The sequence below is a fragment of the Strongylocentrotus purpuratus genome, unplaced genomic scaffold (genome assembly GCF_000002235.5).
Source record: "Strongylocentrotus purpuratus isolate Spur 01 unplaced genomic scaffold, Spur_5.0 spur5_scaffold_21, whole genome shotgun sequence".
In the NCBI taxonomy this organism is placed as follows: Eukaryota; Metazoa; Echinodermata; class Echinoidea; order Camarodonta; family Strongylocentrotidae; genus Strongylocentrotus; species Strongylocentrotus purpuratus.
The window spans coordinates 28,308,162-28,330,161 of record NW_022145607.1 but is presented as its reverse complement, the minus strand read 5'-3'; the positions used below and the strand labels follow the sequence as shown (position 1 = coordinate 28,330,161).

Below are 22,000 nucleotides of genomic sequence, written 5' to 3'. Positions count from 1 at the left end.
AATCTGATGTTATTAACGTTGTTGAATTATATTTAATTATGTTAAATTATTTTCGTTCAATGTACTTACCTTGTTAGGCGCCTTGAGCATCTCTTGGGGTGGATATGTGCGCATTATAAATGTTGTTATTATTATTATTATTATTATTATTATTCTGGATTGTTTATCCTGCAGTAGATCGATTGTTTGAACCAGTGAAATAAAAAAAAAAACCTCACAAAAGCTAACTGGGCATCATCTTCGATAAAAACCACAACTCCCATCTGCACACAGTGACCTGTGTTAAGCACATGATGTCAGGCCTACTTAACTCGATTTCCTCATGGCACATGTCATTTTTTGTAATCTAGAACATTCAGTGTGAGTTTGGTTGGATTCTGTGAGAATTTAATTTCTATCATTACCAGAACTCAAGCTTATCTTTAAATCTATGTACATGTATGCTAAGTGAAAACAGATGTGTAAAAGCAGTATTAGGAATGTAGCTGTGTCAGTAACTCACTGACTTAAAAAGTCAGATAAAATCTTGTTAATGTTGAGAAATACTTGTGTAAGAAGCTCAGATTACTTTGCTTCAAGTAACCGTTTTTTATTGACTGTACAGGTGATTTCACCTTGATGATTTTGTGTTTCATTTGAAAAATAAATGAAATTTGTTTTGTAGAAATTTTTGTTGGCTTTATATTTTTTTACTAGCGTTTCTGTAGGATTGTGTTAGAATTAACAGCAATGTTATTTGGTTCAGAAACCTTGATAATTCCAGAAACCTCGGAAAGTAAGAGTAATTTATATTCCTGTTAAAAACATGCCTAAGTCCGTCAGTGATGTTCTGCACATCTTAGGGATTTTTATTTTATCAAAATGTCTTCATCTTCCAAGGCTTGTTCAGAGAGAGATGATGCCACCGCCAAAAACACACAGCTTTTTACGTGTAAATGAATGACAATTGTGTGCAGCAGGTCCAACATGTATTCACCTACTGTTCGGTACAGTGTACCTCTGTATTGGAACATATGAAATGTGAATCGTATAACACATTACATCATCATTTTTTTTTTAACCGACCGCGATTTACTACCGTTCACCTGGACAAGGCTTTAGTAATGCCCTTCACAACAACAAAATATAACAGCTCAATTACACAGGAGAATGTTCATAAAAATGCAGGGCAAGTTAGTGTGCATGTGTAAAACATACGTTCAAAGGAAGAAAGAACAAAGCGATGATTACAAAGATATTTCCCAATGTTAGTCTCTTCCTTTTTATTACAAGCATGGTAGTAGTACAAATGAGCGAGCGAAGAAATCAAAACTAACCATAATGATTGATATTCATAGAAATCATAAAGAGTATATATATATATAGAGACAAGAAACAGAGACCAAGAAAGCCAGGTTGCAGACGTGGATTTTAACATAGGTACAGTGTTGCAGAATACATGTACACATGATTGCAGCTTAATGTGGAAATCAATTTTTGGCAGGAAAACCAATCATTAACATAATAAACTTTACAGAGAAAGGGAGAGTCTAGATGAGCAATCTCCAGTCATGGGCTTGAAAGCAATTTCATGAAGGGATCATTTATCACTGCTAAGATTGCAAAGTTCATAGAGCATGCCGTTTGTCTTGTACCCCAATTAAGATCTTCCCGTCTTTAATTGAAAAATGTATTTATTGAATCTAGTACCGTATGCCACCATCTTAGAAATTTGTTCAAGTAATCTTGTGTATATAAACAGGTGTTCAATTGTTTCTTGCTCTTTTTTACTAAAAGAACACATTTCATTGTCTATTACTTTCATTTTGGGGGGTTTTGCATTTACCAGTATTAAAGCATCGTGTACTTCTCTTATATTGCGAAAATCTAGTTCTTGTATCAGGAATAATAATTCTAAAAGGTAATTCATATATATCTCATATATTTATTTCATATTTTGATCTCCAGTAGGTTTCTGAATTAGGATTTTGATATTTGTTTTCTTTTAGTACCATATTAATCATCTTCGTGGACAGTTTTGATTTGGTAATGATTGATTACATTCCTTTGCCAGTAAGTTTGGTTGTTATGACGACAAATGCATTGTCTGTTAATCCACATAGTTTATGAACCTTATACAGCATCCCTGCTTCCGTACCCTTGCTCATACATACGAATACACAGAAAACTAAAGGAAGAATTCCTCCACCATATAATACATTAGAAATAAAAATAGATAAATCATATCAAAAGAAATTAAATTTCATAAATGTTAGGACTGAAAAAATCCTACATGGTAATTAGCGATATTACAGTAGGATAATGTAAATAATTATAAAAATTGAGAGTACAACTCTGAAGAAAAGTAAATATTTCAAATAATTCATTGTATTGCTCAAATCAAACAAAACACTAATAACAAAAATAACTCTTCAAACTCAAGACAAAATGACATGCCAACAAAAATTGGTCTGCAAAATGATGAATCTTCGAGAACAAACGGCTATCTCCCTTTGCAAAAAGGAAAGTACATATAGATAATGCAGTTTTAGAAACAATGACATGAATGTCCCCACAAACATGTAGATATGAAGAAGGGATCTTTTGAATCAAATGGATAAATAAAGACTTGTACATGTGCACTGTATTAGCAATGGGATACAAAAGTTAATTTGTGTATTAACATATACATGTAACACAGACTACAGAGTATCTAAACAAAAATGTAACAATATTTTTATTAGCAGTATCTTAAAAAGTATAGAGCTGTCCTCATTAGTATGTGTATTAAAAAACACAATCTACAGGGTGTCTAAAAAATGTTACACGATTTTGATTGGCACTATCAGGTGCCAGGATATTGTGCTACATTCTACAAAAATGATCATAACTTTGTTATTCAGCTTAGATCTTTGCAGAATTTGCCAAATATTAGGGGATAATACTACAACATTACCTACAAAGTTTTGAGAATGGATGTCTTTTGAGTACTTTTCAAGATATTACCAATCAAGCTCTCATTGCATTTTTTTTTAAACACCCTGTATTTGTGCTGCAAACCAACAAAGAACATGAATCCAATACAAATTTGAATGTATGACTAGGCCTCGATTTTAGCACATCAAACAACCCACCCCCCCCCCAAAAAAAGAGGAAAATACAGATAAAGATTTACATAATTTGTTGATCTGTAAATACAACAAAATCATTTTATGCCTCTCAATAATAATAATAATAATATAATTATTGTATGTACAATACAAGTTAAATAAGAATAGATCCACCATGAACAAATTACCTGCTGTAATGTGACATTTTTTTCTTCAAAGCAAAGCTTGGCATGATCACAAATACTGAGCTTTTCAGTTTCAGATATTATCTAGGCCTATATTTTAAAGACTTTGAGTGATGTTCACTCTTAAAAGTCTTCTCATTTTTGCATGGTTTGGAGCATGTACATGCACACTTTACTCTGTATTATACAACTCACTCCTAGATCCTGATCAAACGATTGGTCAAACACGCGATTCTGTACCGAGACGAGGTCCATGCTGAGACTATCCCACGTTTTTTGGGGTATCCATTCCATTTTGTTCCTTCCTTTTTGTGTGTCATTACATTTTATTCCCTTTCATGATAGAACAGAAACAGAATATTTCAATTCATTTTGCCTAGTTAAGTGTGACGTTGTTATCTTTAATATTGAGAGTAATAAAATTTCCTTACATATAAATTCAACGATCTGGAAAAGAAAAAATTTGATGGCAGTAGTACTGAAGTACAAAAAGAATTTGAAGAGATAAACAGTGTATCAGGTGTACAGATCTAACCAAAGATTTGTAACTTCGCGCAAGTGCCTATGAAGGGTGGTTCTTGATATGACTTGTGCTTCTACAGTGTACATGTACATGTAAGTTCTTGTGTATACTTTGACTAAGAGGAGGCCAGTTAACTCGGTCGGTAAAGCGTCCGCCTGTCGAACCAAGAATTGTGGTTTAGAATCCAACGCAGGCGGATGACTGAAGTTTGTATCGTGTGTCAACGTACCCCTCCCCTGTTTCAAAGATGGAGACAGTGGAAAACTCAGATAGGACGTTAAATGGATGGGGCCCTGTGTAGAGGAGAGTCACCACATTTGCAGGTTAAGAACCCACTGCACTATTCGTAAAGAGTAGGGGGATCCCCTGGTGAAGTGGTCTACCTGCACACCCCCCTATCGATAATACCAAGAGGAAAGAACCAATGATTTTTACAGTGATTCAGTTTCGCTTTTCATCTCCCAGGCAGGCAGGTGACGCCAAATACTTTTCACTTGGCCATCGGGTACATAATGTGTATACATGCACATAAAACGAATACACAATGACCAACATGTACATCTCTTGCCTTCAGTCTCGGCTTCCTGTTACAATCAATTCATATTTAGGCAAATATTGCATATATGCATATCACATTTTTGAAAGATTACAAATGTGACGAATGTGCTATCTACCAGATTGTGCTTATCAATATATAATAATATTAAAAATAAATTACACTGGCACTCATCTAGAGGGTAAATAAAGCTCGTTCAATGGGGATTGAGCATTTAGATTTTTTTTCTCCAAAATCTATTCAGACAGATCAGGATGTAAATTTCACAGATTTGATTAAATTAAACATGATTCTTTGCTTATATAAATTTGGTATGGGACACAATACATGTATAAGTCTCATATAACCAACAGGATAATAACCACATCAGACAGGTTGAATAATAATATGAAACATTGAAGTGGCAACAAGGGGGAAAAAAGATCTACAAGAGTCTTCGACCCCGTTCCCAATGCAAGAGTTAGCCAACTGTGCACTCTAGATCTTGCTATCACAGAGGTGAGAACGCACTGATGTCATATCAGGTCGTCCAAGGATGTGCAACGGCGCAACCATAGCGCGTCCCCCAGCCCATTCTTGTAATGAGAATGGGGTTCTTCGGTGACAGGGGGGTGTTTCACAAAAACTCTAAGTCGCGTTTAACTCTAAGTTGGACTTAAACATTATGGAGAGCCATTTGTAGCCTTAAAACAAAAAATATATTCAAAAGCAGAAATTTAAGTATTTTAGACTTTTCGTAAATTCCACATCTAGAACATGAAATCTCCTTGATAATAGAAAATATGAATGATTTGAATCAACATTTTATGCCTCTTAAAAAGAACTTTTATAAAACATTTTCAAAGATGCTAACGGCTTTCCATAAATGCTAAGTCAAACTCAGAGTCCAAATTAGGATCTTTGTGAAACACCCCCCTGGTATTCCTGAATAAAACCTACCCTAATACTTTGCTCTCCCTTTATCATCTTAAATACCCACAACATTTTTAGACTTTAGACAGATAAGAAAATTTTGCATGCAGAAATATACGGAGTGACAATATCCACTAAATTTATTCTCTCACCCTTTGCAAATTAGCTGTACAATTCATCGTCGTCGTCACGGTCCTACGACCCCTGACTGACCCTTTGTGACCCTGTCGATGATGGCTCTCCAGAGTGTTCTCTCTCGAGTCATACGTTGGGCCGTGAAGAGCGATAGACAATTCATAATGTACAAAATTCTACATTTTTTTGAAAGTTTTCACCAAAAATGTAAATATATGTTCCTATTTACAATACATACTTCATTCATACTTGAAATGACAGTTCTTCTATATCACATCATTTACATAGCATAATTACATGTCAAACTCATAGACTGGCCAAGCCAAATGCAAGTGACCTGCATGAGGACCATTAAATAAGAATATATGTTTAACTAAAGTCAGCGACAAACCGACCGCTGAGATCCAGGAGGGAGCTGACTCTGTGTTAACTTATTTGAAGGAACATCATTCTGAATCTCGGCGGAGAACTTGCGTCTGAAGTGCATGTCCAATAAGCTAAGCTATACTAGGAAGGACTGATGAAACTCCTACAACTTCCATCTTTGTATTAATCTAATAATTTTCTCCAAAATAATGCACAATTACAATACAACAAAAAAGGAAATGGTTTAACTGAACTGAAACTTGTTACGAAAGGAATATCCAAGATGAAAGTGAACTAGCTGGCATAAAGTGTCAGCTATCACTACATATCTATATGACTATTTTTTTGTGATAAAAGACACACGGCCCTCTTCTAATTTTATAGGAAAAGTTGCAAAGACAGAATTTGGCATTCCACTCAAAATTAAAAATTGTTCAAAATTTAAAATGTATGGCTAGGTGATGTGAAATAATGAAGTTCTACATGATTACTTTTTGATAATTCCTTCTTTGCTATATCTGGAATCTAAGTTTTCATGCTTGGCTTCACAAAATAGCAGCTTCATAAAAAAAGCAGAAATTACAGCTCATATACAAGTTCCATCTTGCTATACATGATTCACCAAACCCCCAAAATGTCGAGCACTTTTTCCACTATTTTTAATTTCAAGAGGGTACATTTGAGCATTGTTTGCAATAATTTTTGTTGGTATAAAAAGAAATATATATTATATTCTTGTCACTTGAGTGACAATTTGTTGTTGTTGATTATGCAGGGTCTTCTCATCCAATCAAAACTAATGTGTATTGCAAAACCAGAGACTTCAATCTTTCCCCAAATTCCACAAGACATTGTGGTTGGCAAAAACATGGAATCTTTGCACGGCATGGGACCACCATCATAACAAATTGTGGAAGTTCCAGGCGAAGAACAAAAGTTTCTGGTTTTACAAGAGACCATTTTAATCCTCGTCCGACCACTCTCCGTCGTAGTCGCTAGATACTTGACTATCCTCCTCGTCTGAGCTGAGCTCGACCGCTATACGACGTCTCAGGATGGCTTCTACACTGTTTGGCGCCGGTTCGCTGTGACGTTGCTTCTCCTCTTGGACCTCCACCTTGCGTAGCTTCATTCCTGAAACACAACAAGATAAATTCTTTTAAAGGCATCGTTTAAAAATATTAAATCTGAGATGCATGGCCCTACGTGTTATTTGTGTCTGTGATATGGTGTAATGTTGAAGCCCTAAAAATATTTAGCTTCAAAATGATCAAGAAGTGCCTCAAAAAAGTAAAAATCTTTGAGTGACCGGTTTTACCATACCCGTTTTCCCCAATAGACTGCAGTGTTATGAAAACCGTTAGGAAAAGGAATTTTTAAATTTTGATTTCCAATCATAAATATCTTGATAATCAGACAGGCGATCGGCTTGTAAAAGTCATGGGGTTCCTGACTAACCTAAAGGTTTATAATTTTGATTGTAGTATGAGCTATTAAAATCCAGGATTTTGTTTCAGAATTTGAGACAAAGTTACCCAATCCCTTTAAGGGTTAATTTTAATAATGGGATGTTGGTGAACTTAAAACTTGGAATGATTTTTTGCAATGTATGCTATCTCATTTGAACTACCTGTATGTATCATATATATCTGTATATATGTTTGAAGCCCTGTTATGCTAAATCCATTGTCCTGGGACATATCTGCTAGTTAGTGATCTTTGTGAATTATCTATGTACACCACAGACATGTTGATGATGAAATAAATAATGATATGTATTTAGTTAGTTAAATTCAATGTATTGATTTCAACTGATTTTTTTCAGGAGCTTTCTAAATTTCCAAAGTCTGCAGCCCCATAACTATACTAACAGCACATATGCTGCAAATGACAAAAAAGTGCACCAAAATTGGATTCAGTCTGCAAAGGAATGATTTAATTTCAAAAGCAGATTTTTTATTTAATTATTTTCTATTTTTGTTAAAGATATTTTTATTATCTTGTCTCAAATCAAATACAGGTACATATTGTACAAATCATTCTTAGCAAAACTGGATAAATTGTACATGATATTTTGGATTATATATAAATTGCAATAATAAAATAAACTGTTTAGAAACCAAAAGTACAAAATACAAACCTTCTTGGATAGCTGCTAGTAGATCACTCCTTGGGTCGCTGGCCTGTACTGGCTGGGGCTTGTTGGGAGAATTGACGACAGGACTAGTATTGTTAGGATTCGAGGCCGGAGCCGGTTGCACCGATGGTAGCCTAAATTGATCAGGGGGTGGCGGAGGCGGGGCAGGAACATTGTTGTTGGCTACAGGAGGCTTCTGGATCCCACCAATGGGTGGTGGAGGGGGTGCGGCTGGGCCGCCCACAGGAGGCGGGGGAGGTGGAGCGGGAATGTTGTTTGGAAGTGGCTGCGACAATACTGGTGGCGGCGGCTGGGCCGGTGCGTAGTTATTCATCATAATGGGTTGTGGCGGTGGTGGCGGAGGTGGTAGGTCACTCGAGCTCGAGTAACCGGATGTTCCAGAGCTTAGGTAACTCTGTGGTTGAGGCACATTGGGTGGAGGGGGTGGCGGCATAGTAGGGACGTGGTGGTTCATGGGTGGTGGTTGTGGTAGCTGTTGCTGGCTGGGCGGGCGACCTGGCGCCGGCCTAACTGGCCGCAACACCACATCCCCATTCATGGGAGACTCACCACCCTGTGAAGGTGGTGGAGGTGGCGGACCCTGTGATGGCTTCCTTCGTTGTGACTGACCGTTGATGCCCGAATCATCCGATGGCGTACTGGAGATGATGGAGTCAGAGTGCGATATCCTTTGTTTCTCTGAATCTTGGTTAACCTGGTTTGATGAAATGTGGCTGTTCGTTATACTCTGCTGAGGTCTCTGGTGTTGGGCAAACTCTGCCCCACCTGCATACATCTGATAACGGTTCTTCCTTGTATTCACAGGGACCTTTGGCATCGAACCCTTCTCTGCTGCTGGCTTCTTTTGCTGTTGAAGTAAAAGAGATACTTTCGTGAATGATCTATTAAAAATAGATGCTACATAACAAAGACGTAACCTATCCATATCTCTTCAGCAAAACAAGGGAGTCATTTTTTTTCACAAAGATAATTCATCCTTACACTTATAGCCTACTACGCCAATGATAATAAGACACTATTTATGCAGTAATTACATCAAGTAAAAAAAGACACAAATTCTTTAGCCATTATGTTTCTCTTATTTTCCGCTTTCATAGAAATGTACTTATTCAAGGGTTGGATTTCCATCGATTCCAAGGCATATCTACATCTGTAAAACAAACATCTGTATAAACTCAGAAATCACTAAAAAGTACATAGCGGTCAACCTACTCTTCTCCTCTTCCTTTTCCTGATGTTATTCTCAATGTCTTTTCGTTGTTCGTTGCACCACCTCTCAAAGAAGAACTTGGGATCTGTGTAGAATTTGAGACCATCTTTTCCATCCTCCCTGCAATCGATGAAAGAGAATGAAAAGAACATAAAATCATACAGAGTAGTGAAAAAATATGACTACATATGACTGTGATCATCATTCTAGATATGCTGAATCAGAGGCATTCTCCTGATTCATAAAAACTATTTTCCCAGTGTGTAATAGTTTGTTCAAGACCTCAATAAATGATATGTGATTCATTCATTCCACGATAGTAGGGAAAAAGGCAATGTCAAATGCTGTAAATAAACTTTTAATACAAATTAATTGAATCCACTTCTGTTCTCGGTCAGATTTGGCCTATTTTCAAAATTTACCTGCGTCTTCAAAAGATGTGCCTGTGGCATGAATGTTGTGATCCTACCTCAAATTAATAGAAAGTTATTGCATGTGCAATACTTTTCGCTGAAAGTTCTTTGACCTTTTGACCTTTGTACTCAACTTGGTCAGATTTGACCCATTTTCAAAATGACATGCGCCTTCAAGAGATAGGGCACAAATTTAATGATTCTAACTGGCTATACAAAGTTATTGCTGTGCAGGCAAAACAAAAGAAGAAGCTAATTGATATTCATTTATGCAAGTTTCTTTCAAAAGTAACCCATCCACCATTTTTCGCCCAACTAAAGGCCAGGTTTACCTGAACACATTTAGCATATTAAGAGCAGGGATGGGATTGGCATGGTCATAGAGGTTAGCCACAGCTTGAGGGCGAGTCTCCGGTGTAAGGAGCATAGTGTCTGGCTGCTGAGAGCACTGGAAGGGTGCTGCGTCCTCATCCATGTAAACTGTTCCATTTATCAGTGGCAGCGGTGGGATAATAAAGCATGCTCTTTTGGATCAATTTATTTGGATGCCATAAAAAATTGCGAGGTGTAAACTAACCATGCAAATGATCAGAAAGAGATTCAGAGTGATTTCTATGGATATATAAAATCAATCTTATGATTGAGATGAAAAAAAATCACAAGCCACCGCTTGCAGGCGAGTCTCCGGTGTAAGCAGCATAGTGTCTGGCTGCTGAGAGCACTGGAATGGTGCTGCGTCCTCATCCATGTAAACTGTTCCATTTATTGTGGATGGCAGCGGTGGTGTTACAAAGCATGCTCTTTTTAATAGAGTACCGAAGCTGTGACATCATGAAAATCTTTTTAGTGAATTTCTTAATTATTTTGCTCTGGCTCGTAATGTTATGAAACACAGCAGTATAACACTGAGTTCCTATAGGAAACCTATTTATTCAAATGGTCATTTCGCAGCCCATACTTAACATACGGTATTCAATTGGTTTTCAACATTTGGACATTATTTTTGATGCTCTCTTGGAAAATGAAGAAAAAATTTGAGAAATTCCCAAAATAGATTTTTGATGATGTCACACTTCACCACTCTATAGATCAATACGTTTGGATGCCATAACATTTCTTGTGAGGTGTAAACTTAACCATGCAAATAATCAGAAATAGATCCAGAGTGATTTCAATGAAGATATAAAATCAATATTATGATTGTGATTCTTAAAAAATCATGCACCTTTGAAAAATTGAGCTTGGAGATGAGTCCATGATGTACACTGTACATGTAACACTATAGCTAACTTTTAAACCAACCTAAAACCCAACTTCACCAATAATCCTAACCCTACATGTATATCTGCATGTTTTACAAAATGAAGGCCGAGGCAATGGTTGCTAAAGCAATTCTCAGACCACCAAGCAACATACATGTAGTATCAGGATGCTGTGAACTCTAGAATGGTACAGCTTCCCCATCTAATTGTAAACTGGTTTGTTATTGGTGGCAGGGGTGGGATTTAAGCACATGCATTTTTAGATCAATTTATTTGGAGTACCCTGTACCGAAAAATTGCTTGGAACCCTTTGTGAGGCATGATGTAACATGCAAATCAGAGAGGAATGATGAAAGGAAAATGTATGTTACAATGACAGGAATCAATATGAAATTGATAAATGCTTCAAGCAAAATTCAGAGAAATAAACTGAAACAAACAACTATCAAAGCTAAAGGAGTTAGAAAGCTCATAAGTTATTTTTTCGTCTTCACCAGAACCCAACCTGCCCTTTAAACTGCAGAGCATACTGTATGTAGACTGGTACCTGTAGTAGCGAACCTGCATTTAATCAATACCGTTCCCCTCCTTCTTCATATTTACGGTTCACTTGACCAGCCGTGTGTTTCTTTTGAAGCTGTTTACCGACCACTTGGCCAAATGGAGCCATGAGAATAGGGGTAATTATTGGGCACCATTCTACCTTCTTTGTACAATGCCATGTAACTTTACCTACAGGTAAACCAGCCTAGAGAGTAGAGACAGTGATTTTCTGACTTACTTGGATTAAAGAGAAGATGAACTACAGGACCCTGTTCCATAAAAACTTATTATCAGTAACAAGTTCTGATAGCTGTTATAAGCTACTGATATTGTGCCATTTGATTGGCTGAGAGCAAATTTACAGTGGCAATTGAGCATTTGTTACTGATTGTTGTAAAGGTGAAACATAATTTGTGAGCATTCTAGTTCTCACTATTCCCATCTAGAAGAATATATCGGAGTAGAAATTTCATATGAGACGAATTGCTTCTAAGGAATTGTATTTAATAAGCATTGTTTTTGCAGGACAAAAGAATTAATGACAAATCATTTGTGAGCATTTTTCAGTGCATTTAGGTGCTATTTGACCCAAAGCCCCTCAATTAATTTCACTACTTGTACAATTCATAAACGTAGGGCCAAAAGTTCCTGTGTACATGTGAGCATACACTGTATCTGTTAAAAAAGTGGCCCATGCTTAATTAAGGTAAAGATATTAAAGAGTCGACAGTAGATAATCAGTATTCAGGAAACGACTTGCATGCGCATTCCCTATACTCACCAATTCTTACTACGACGTTGACCTTCAACCTTTGACCAAAATCAAATACCTACCCACCATGTAACCTTACCTTTCACCCTAAACTTATTTAACCTTAACCCCAGCTGCAAGCTTTTGTCCTCCAAGCATTTGTAGTAGCACCAATAAGGGTCCCTTTATAGAATTAGTTACAACATTGACATCCATTTTTTAAAACAAAATGGTGCTCAATTCTTTATAATTATGTAGAACACAAAGGTGCTCATTGCACATGTATCAAATATCACTCTACAAACATGTTGAGAAATTTTGGAAACAAAACAGCGTCCAGGTCATAGGTTAAAATAGTCTTAAACTTCTATAAAGGGACTTTGAAAACAAAATTAAATGGCTATAGCCCCAATGATAATGATAATAGCTCCCTCTACCTGAATTGGTTGAGCAGCGACAACTTTGGCGGCTTCTCGCATCTCATGTATGTCTCCCTCATGGCCGAAGGCATGGTGGGGGAGGAGACGACCTCCGTCTCCAGGGCCAACGAACTTTTGAAGGCCTTGCGCATATGAATGTCTTGAAGAGATACTGATGGAGAGAGAACCCGATGGAATGCGATGAAAAGAAAGAGAATAAAATAATGCAAACTTAAAAATGGTTTAAAAATACAGAAAAGCTCAAGAACCAAATAATTTTTGAATAGAAAAGAAATTCAAGAAAATTAAGAGAAAGCCAAATGGGAAATTGTTCTAAAAAATATAATTGCATAATAATACCATTGTTATATAATTTTTGCGAAACTGTAAATACATGTACAAGCAGGATTACATGTAGGAAAAAGAAAAAGTTCTTTATAAAGAAATCTAGTGATCAAATGAGGAATCATTGTACTGATAAATGTAAATATGGAAAGTTTGAGCAAAAGTTTGTAACCAAAAGGCAAAGAAGTGAATAAAGAATATACATGTCAGAATTGAACAAAAACCATATACCAATAAATACAGGTAATGAAATAGAAATACTATTATAATATTGCTAGATGTATTGTAGGGGAGACTGGAGGGATTATCAGTCACCAAAAGCAAAGGAGTACATGTAAATGAAAATATACATACTGTTATTCAACAAAAACCATTGTAACAATCAATAAAGGTACATTTTTTTTTTTTTAATAAATACTATAATATGGCTAGATGTACAGGGAACACAATAGGAATTATCAGTCACCAAAAGCAAAGTAGTGTACATTCATGAAGAAAAAACCATAATAAAAACAAAACCATTGTAGCAATTGTTCATGTAATGAAATAGAAAGCCTATAATAATACTAGATTTAGGGGGGACTGGGGAATTGTTAGTCTGCAAGCCCAGACTCTAATCTGACACTTTACCACAATTTGTAAAGCCTTGAGCAGAGCCTAGATCTGGTAGTTTCTGGCTGTGTCAAACAAGACCAGCTTAAGTACAGAACCTACAGTACTGTAGTCTCATGTTGCAGACACTGTTATGTACAACGACAGACAAGGGTTTGTGCCTGCAAACTAGGGAATTGTAACCCCTTCGTCTTTGAGAGCTTATGATTCCTTCCTACAATTTCACGATCTTCATGTTCCCCTTGATATCTAATGACTGTAAAATCAGAATGTATTTTGTTTTAAATGTTCTATTGTATGTACTTTATGTATTTTTTCAAATGAACATGTGGAAATAAAACTGTGGACTTTATACTTAAAGATAAACTTTAGTACTGGTAATGCGATTGCATTGTGAAAGAAAAGGTGTGGAAAGGATCAGAAACAGTTGATCATGTAGCATGTAAGTATTGGTGTGCACTGCAAGGTTACGGAGTCATCAAAATCATAATAAATTTGACCGAGTTTTGGTAAAGTAACAAGCACTCACATAGAAAGCTATATATGGGACAACACACATGGTGTCTATGCTCATTACTCAGCCAGTATACATTTTCTTCCAAAATTGTTTGGCACATGTCATTTATTTGTAATCTTGAACATTCAGTGTAAGTTTCGTTTGATTCTGTGAGAATTATTTTTTTTTGTTTACCAGAACTCAAGTTTATCTTTAAAGTAGATCTAAAATTAGAGGGGAAAAAAAAACTCATTTAAATATTTATTCTTGATTTAGTCTATCAATAGTACTGGAGTTTATCTTTAACTCTATACTTGTTATCTTTAGACCCCCATATAATTGCTTTACAATATTACGCCCCCATTTTCTCTTTTTTTTTTGTATAGGCCTACACATGCATGTACAGGTTTAAGTAAACTTCCTGAGGACATTGCTTAATTTTCTTTCAATATTTACATTCACTTTTACACTCACTAAAGAAACAGGACTTTCGATTTAAGATCATACTCTAGAAAGGCAGGAAACTATATGGCTCTTGTTACCCACACAATATTTGCTTTCACTTACTTTTCTCATCATTTATGCACAAGTATTTCACCACAATAAAACTGGTTTCCCCCATGCATAAGTCTTTGAAGTACATTACTTGCCAAGAAACTAAAAAAATACATGATGTTGTATTTACACAGTCAGTAAGTATATTTACTGTACACTGTATGTGTTTGTTGGACATTTGTTTAAACTTAAAAGTTGCACTTTCACTTTTGTTTATACCCCAAAAAATTAAAAAATATTCGCTTTCTCCCATCATGTTCGACGTTATTAATAAACCAACATTTTACAGGAAGTTTTTTAATATCACATACATGTACCGGTATTCTTTTAAACAGGAAATTTTGTATGGTTATCAAATTTTTAATTCCACAAGTAATTAAATTGTTTATTTTTTGTAGAATAAAATATACATGTAGAGAAGGGCTGAAATAGAGGTCTGCGGATGGATCATAAAGTCATCCCTTTCGCTTTGTTAAAGATACATGTACAGAGGAGGGTTTACATGTACAGTACATGTAGGCCTACAGGTAATGGGAGTCTAGCTCATAAACACACATGTCCACCCCTTGGAAACAGTTTGAAAACTTCACTCGGATTGATTATAGCTCTCTTATCATGGCATAATTATCACTTTGACAATAACACCTGTATCATTAGAAAGTGTGTTTATTCCTCATTAGAATGATACCATATTTGTTACGATTCTGCAGCCATGGAGTGAGCCATCAGAACATCAGAATAAGGGGGCTACATGTAGGTCAAAAGTGCCCCCCCCCCCTCCCTACCCTAGAGCACCGCCTCTGCTGTCTTTAATGACGTCCTATCCCCTGGTGCTGAAGTTCAAGATGTGAGGAGAGAATGATATACGATGCCTCAGGTGTACCCTCATTTTTTAGAGCTTGGATCATGGGACACGTTGACATGTTGACATGAAGACATAAAATGTATACTGTATCAGTGTATGTGAATGCATTGTTGCTCGCTCATAGGCAAATATGAAAGCTTTTTACAGTATGTCTTTTGAAAATATGATGATTACTTTGAATAGCAAAATGGGTGCAAGTCATTTGTTCTACATCACTTAAAATGTCACACAGCATCAGCGTCATGTACATGAATGCCTTCATCTATATCTCTGCATTTTATATCATAACTGAGCGACAGCAATGGAAATAAAACAAAATTATCGGCTGAAAATTCATGAACATTTTGCTAGTGTCTGTAGTACTTAACAGGATGCCTACACATTATTCAAATCATTTTCAAATTACTGATTTCAGATACTTTTCACCAAACTCTTTTCCAAAATTGCAAAGAGATACCGGTAGTGTAAATTCAGATTTCTAACAGAAGATTTGTGAAGATACATAGACCTACATGTACATGTACATGTACAAGCTAATACAAAACTGCTAAATCATGTAGCCCACACATAGCACTTTGAGTCTTGTTGTCTAGATTTGTACTGTCTGTATTGTGCCTCGATCACTATACATTAGAGACCGCATGGAATACCAATCAATTAAACAGATGTTGAAAATGTCAAATTTTGTTGCAGATACCAGATGGTTTAGTGATAGCCACCAACCTTGTAACCTAGCCCATATCATATACCAAACCCCAAGGCTCCCTTTGGGACAGACACAAGTTCACATGCAACTCATTCTAATACACACATCAATACTACTAATGATAAATCAATCTGGATTAATGGATTTATAGCACTTAATATGAAATACTGTCTCTAGGGGCTTTACGCATATTTTACCTCTAATTCAATTTGATCATGTCATGTCAACTCAATTTCAAGTAAGATTTTCCATACTCCCCCCCCCCCCCACCCCTTTTCCAATGCTCTCAGGTTGTACTGTATCAGGGGCCCTTTGCAAAAAAACTAATACCTCTGATGGTAACTTTGTCATCAATACCATGGCAACATATATCAACAGCTAAACAAGTGATTCATTTCATCTCCCTTTTTCTCCCCCTCCTTTTGTTTCCTGTTATACTTTGAAGTGTTCTTTACTACATTCTACTTTTTGTTCTTCTTCTGTGAATTCCTGTACCTCCGCATCGTCCTATCCCGCCTCTTTAATACCCATGTATTTCATGAGTCCACAAACTAGTGTATGGCCAACATGTGGGGACATCTACATGTATGTCAACAGAGAACTTGTACGACCGACAAGAACAACATCGTCAGTCTCGTGGGCTGTCGATCTAAGATGTACTACATGAACATGAGCCACATACTTGTGTACTGAGCCTGTTGAATGGTGTAGTATCTCTTTGGTAATACTGCATTACTCGTCAAACTCAGTAGACATTCCACAGCCCTGACACAAGAAGATGTAGGCCTATAATTTCTGTAAGATATTGTATGTTACATATTTGCCAACATTGTAGATGTAGGTGTGTAATGAATACTTGTAATGAATACAAGCACATACATGAGGTTCTGAAGCAGAACAAGACGTTTCATTCTGATGGAGTACAGTACCTACTACAATGTCAAGTAGAGCAGAGCTTTACAAGTACTGGTTTTCAATTTCATACACAAGTAATGATGATCTCATTTATTTGCATGTTTTCTTGATTTTTTCAGGGGAAGGGAGTTCAAATTTGTTATAGCTACATGGACATGGAAGAGTTTTTTAATTCATTAGAAATATGAGGTTGTTAAGATTCTTATGTACATTAGGTGGGCCTACATGTACATGAAATGAAATGCGTGAGAGCGTTTTCAGACCCTCGAAATGCGTGATGTCACGCCTAATGCGTGATGTCACGCCTAATGCGTGATGTCACGCCTAATGCGTGATGTCACGCCTAATGCGTGACACTTGGTAGCTCTGCTTTCATGTCATGAAGGTTTCTGGTTTGACAAGAGAGGGCAGCCCTGATGCATAGGCCTATTAAAGTTAAAGGAAACCAAAACCTTCATACTAAGTTACTTTTATTGTAAAGTTTAAGATATTTGAAAAATATCAGTGAAAATTTGAACAAAATCGGGCAAGAAATAAGGAAGTAAGAGCTTTTTGAAATGACTAGTCACTAGAGGGCGGTATTCAATTTGATGACATCATCTGTGGACAACTCTCCATGCCTTTTGTACATCAAATTTCATGTTTTTCCTTCTTTCTTGTGATTGAGATAATGTACTCCCCCCGAAAGCAAGATATAGCATGCAAAATGATATTCTACTTCACATGTTATGAAGTCGGATCAAGAACACAAATAAATACGAAGAAAACAAAAAAATTGTGAAATTTTATGTACAAAAGGCATGGAGAGTTGTTCACAGATGATGTCATCAAATTGAATACCGCCCTCTAGTGACTAGTCATTTCAAAAAGCTCTTACTTCCTTATTCCTTGCCCGATTTTGTTCAAATTTTCACTGATTTTATTCAAATCTTTTAAACTTTACAATAAAAGTAACTTAGTGTGAAGGTTTTGGTTTCCTTTAAGTACACTGTACAGGCCTACATGAAGGGACTACATATACATGTACATATAGGCCTATTGAAGTCAAGTCAAGGAGTTAATACTTCTCCTCAGTAAAGTATACAAAGCCTACATGTACATGTACAGACTACATACATGTACATTGTGAAGTCGCATGTACATGTAGGCCTACATAAAGAGTATGGAGGCCATCTTCGCATTTACTTTTATCCAAGCAATACCCTTGAGACGAAAGTTGATCTGGTCGCACTTATCAGTAATAGAATAATGGAAGTCATTAGCAGACCTCAAGCCTCATTCAATCAGCCAATGAGTCACACAATCTGACATGTATCATGTTGTTTACAAGAACCTCAACCAGCATATGCAGTACACATACTGGTGGTACAATGCAGGCCTATGCACTAATTACTTTAGCAGACTCATCAACACATTAGGCTGGCCCATCCATAGTTTATGAGTGTGTCACTGTTGAATTATTCCCTTCTATTATTAGTTACAAATGTACATCCGTACGTGTAGTTGCTGTTGGGTATTCAAAATATGCATGGGTTTGTCTAAAGGCTCATGTGATTGACATTTTGAATAGGCTTGCATGTAATAGTTAAAGGTAATACAAAGTTATGGGAAATTTTGAAAATTGGCTAAATAGTGATTCTTTTATACAATTTTGATATATTTGGATGCCCCTGTGGATGTTTTATAAGCACTAGAAAATTTAGCTCTTAAAACACTTCTGCTTTTGAGAAAAATTGAATATCAAAATTTACCGGTGCTCCGGGTAAATTTTGATAAATTTGAAATGGCGCTTATGGCCATACAATGGTAGCTGCGACCATGAAAATATCAGAATATGCAGTTGTGATATGTAATTTCTGAACGGAAATAGCTAATCGGTCGATTTTAGCCAAGAAACATTGTTTTCTAACTAAATTAATATCTTGACCTTTAGAGGGAGCTACATGTATACAACATAAGGAGTTTATTATTTACAATTTCATTATTTTAGCCTCGATTTCAACCTCGATAACGATCACTGAATATTGTAGGATCGCATACATGTATGCTTCCAATATGTTCATTTGACCAAATTCATGACCCCATACCAAAACTTTGTACTACCTTTAAACATACATGTACTTGTAGAAGTGATCAATACAAGATTTATGCATACCTAAGTACACAGACTGAACTATCCTTGGACACTTTTAGTTGTTGGCCAAAAATTAACTAAATTATTTACAGATAGCAAGATGAAATCACTTTGGGGATACAACACTAGTAAGGATTGGCTACACGTTGGGTCATTTATCATTTACAATGTAATTATACAAAAGGACATTAATTTGCACATGTACTATACATGTACATGCACACTTGATCAATATTTCATGTACACAGTACATTACTTTATTAATTTGTATTCATACATTCTGGCAGAATTCAAAAAGCATTCTTTTCAGAATGCCCTCCCTTTTCATACAGTACCAGAGCTCCATTTCAACTTATGATCACTAAAAGGTTACAATATTTGTTATAAGATACTGAAATTCTTGCATCTGGTTGGTTGCGAGCAGATTTGTTACATACTGTAGATCAGCGGCAGTTGTTATTGATAAAACATTTTATGAAACAGGGCCCAGGAATTGTATAGAATGACATGCACTGTGTAAAACATTCCCCAACTGGTCACACCCATGGCATGCAGTCATACATGTAAATAACTTAGTTCTGCAACTTCAGCCTACATGCTAACCTACAAGCAACACAACAAACAATCTTCTATGGCAACAACCACCTCTATCTACTATTAAAGTTTCCTGTTTCCAAGTGCAAATACACACTACAGGCCTCGTTATCTAATAGAGGAAATTACCTTTACTCAAGTCACCCACTTGTGAAGATTTGGTTACTTTGCTAGGCAACCCATGGTCTCGCTTCCAACCCTTGCAAATAATTATCGACCATCTCTGATGGATATTTGTGGATAACAAAGGCAAAAGAACATGCAATGTGCCTAATAATTATAGACTCATCATTTCCTCTTTAATATTAAACACTTAAAAATCCAGTTTCATACTTGATTGATGATTATAAATGATTACTTATAACCAATTAGATGTACATGTATGGTACTTAAGTTTTGAGAGCGGTTTAGCATTACAAGCCACACTTTTCAATGAGCCTCCAATTTTTTACATAAATATAGTCTTACCTTCAAAATGTCTCAACTGACAATTTTATTCTATTGTCAATAATGTAAAAAAAAACTATTGCAATTTTTATAAAATCATTTCCTGTTGTACTGTACATGCATTATGTAATATCCTCCATTTTGTTATATTGCTTTGATTTTGATTATTTTCTGTATACATATTGAGCAAGTTAAATAAATGAAAATACATTGTAGATACAAATACCAAGCTAGACTGGAAGTTATCGAAACTAGAATTTATTTTTTGGCATTGAGTGGGCACAACTTGGCCTATTCAAGACCGAGGGAAGCACAGATATATACACATGACGATCAATCGAAGCAAGTGCCTTGTAAAGATTTTTTTCTCTCAGTTCTAAAAATAAACAAATCTAATTACGGTATGAATATATCTGAGTAGTAATATTTGCCAGCTACTTAAAGGGCAAGTCAAACCCATTTCCAAGTTGAATTGAATAAATTGAACAAAACAAATAAGCAAAATAGGTGAAAATTTCTTCAAAATTGGACAAACAAAGAAAGAAAGTCATGGAATTTTAAGGTTTCTCATAATTTCATGAAACAGTGTACATTAATAGTATTACTTGTAGTACAAAGCCTATGGGGTGCACTAGTAGGCTGTGCAGTCTCTGTAGTCTTTTACTTCAGACACTATTTACATGTACAGGTATGCGCTGCAACTGACAAGGGTTGGTGCATTCCTGCAAACTACGCTACAAATGGTTGCCCTTAAAGAGAGTTTAAAAAGTCAGTCACCAGGAAATAAATTAGAGCTTTTCAATCTTAAGGGGTGCAGCCATGTGTAAATAAGAACGGCACTCTTGAGCTGGAGATGAGATCCTATTTCCTGGACTCAAGAAAGGTAATACCAAGAGCGATGTCTTCCTCAACTGTCAATAGGCCTATCCTCATCAGCTCGAGATTGCCAAATGTCCCGCTATTTGAACTATCCTGATCGCAAATTATCCAATTAATTTGCGTCCTCATCAGCCCGAAGTTGCAATTAGCGGGATAATTGGTCAAGATAATCATCCCAAGATATTTTGGGCTAGTTTGCTAAATATCACGCTATTTGGCAAGATGCCCCGCTATTTGTCAGGTGCTCCTTCACCAGCCCGAAGACTCGCACTAAGCTAATTCCCCAAGCTCGAGTTTCAAGTTTAGAAGTCAAGTCTCGAGCTGATGAAGAGGCGATTTGTAACTTCAGGATTATTTCCCAAATCAGAAAAAGTGGGCCATTTGGCAATCTCGAGCTGGTGAGGACAGACCTAATGACGCAAGTTTGGTTGGTGCCCATCTAATTAAATACATTTGAAGTAAGGCACAGATGCACAATACCAGGCTCTATAAATTTGTGCCCTGTATGTGTACAGGGGAGACATGGATTGTCTAATCCTACTGTAATCCTACTATTAAGCATGTGCAACAGTTTGAAGTGATTGAAATACAAGTGTATGTACATGTACATGTAGTTTGTATCAATATCAAAGTTGTGTTTTTAGTGTACCACTCCCCAAACAAATCTCTTGTTCTGTACACTGTATGGTAGTAATTCCATGCCGTTATACTTTGAGCTTTTAACAGTACTTCTGCAAAGATATTTTGACGGTTTAAATACAGTTCTAAATTAACATAAAAGCAATTTGTAAGGAAAAACTACCGTACTTGATGCATTCATATGCGCTCGCATAAAATAGGGCTCATATGGAACCCAAGTCTGACCTGGTTTCCGTGTTTTTTTTTTTTGTTTTTCTTCGGTTCTCCATATCTCTTTATAGCCCATAGAAT

General features: G+C 36.2%; 1 protein-coding gene across 1 annotated transcript in view; it reads right to left on the bottom strand.

Annotated features, from left to right (window-relative positions):
* Positions 1 to 5,378: 5,378 nt before the first annotated feature.
* The window catches only part of LOC584545 (wiskott-Aldrich syndrome protein family member 3), a 44,094-nt gene continuing 27,472 nt past the window's right edge, over positions 5,379 to 22,000 (bottom strand). The window contains exons 3-6 of the mRNA XM_030994116.1: positions 12,541 to 12,694; positions 9,137 to 9,254; positions 7,907 to 8,771; positions 5,379 to 6,900 (exon numbers count right to left, since the gene is read on the bottom strand). Coding sequence (XP_030849976.1) covers positions 6,728 to 6,900; positions 7,907 to 8,771; positions 9,137 to 9,254; positions 12,541 to 12,694 — 1,310 coding nt within the window. The 3' untranslated portion in view covers positions 5,379 to 6,727. The remainder of the gene's footprint in view (positions 6,901 to 7,906; positions 8,772 to 9,136; positions 9,255 to 12,540; positions 12,695 to 22,000) is intronic.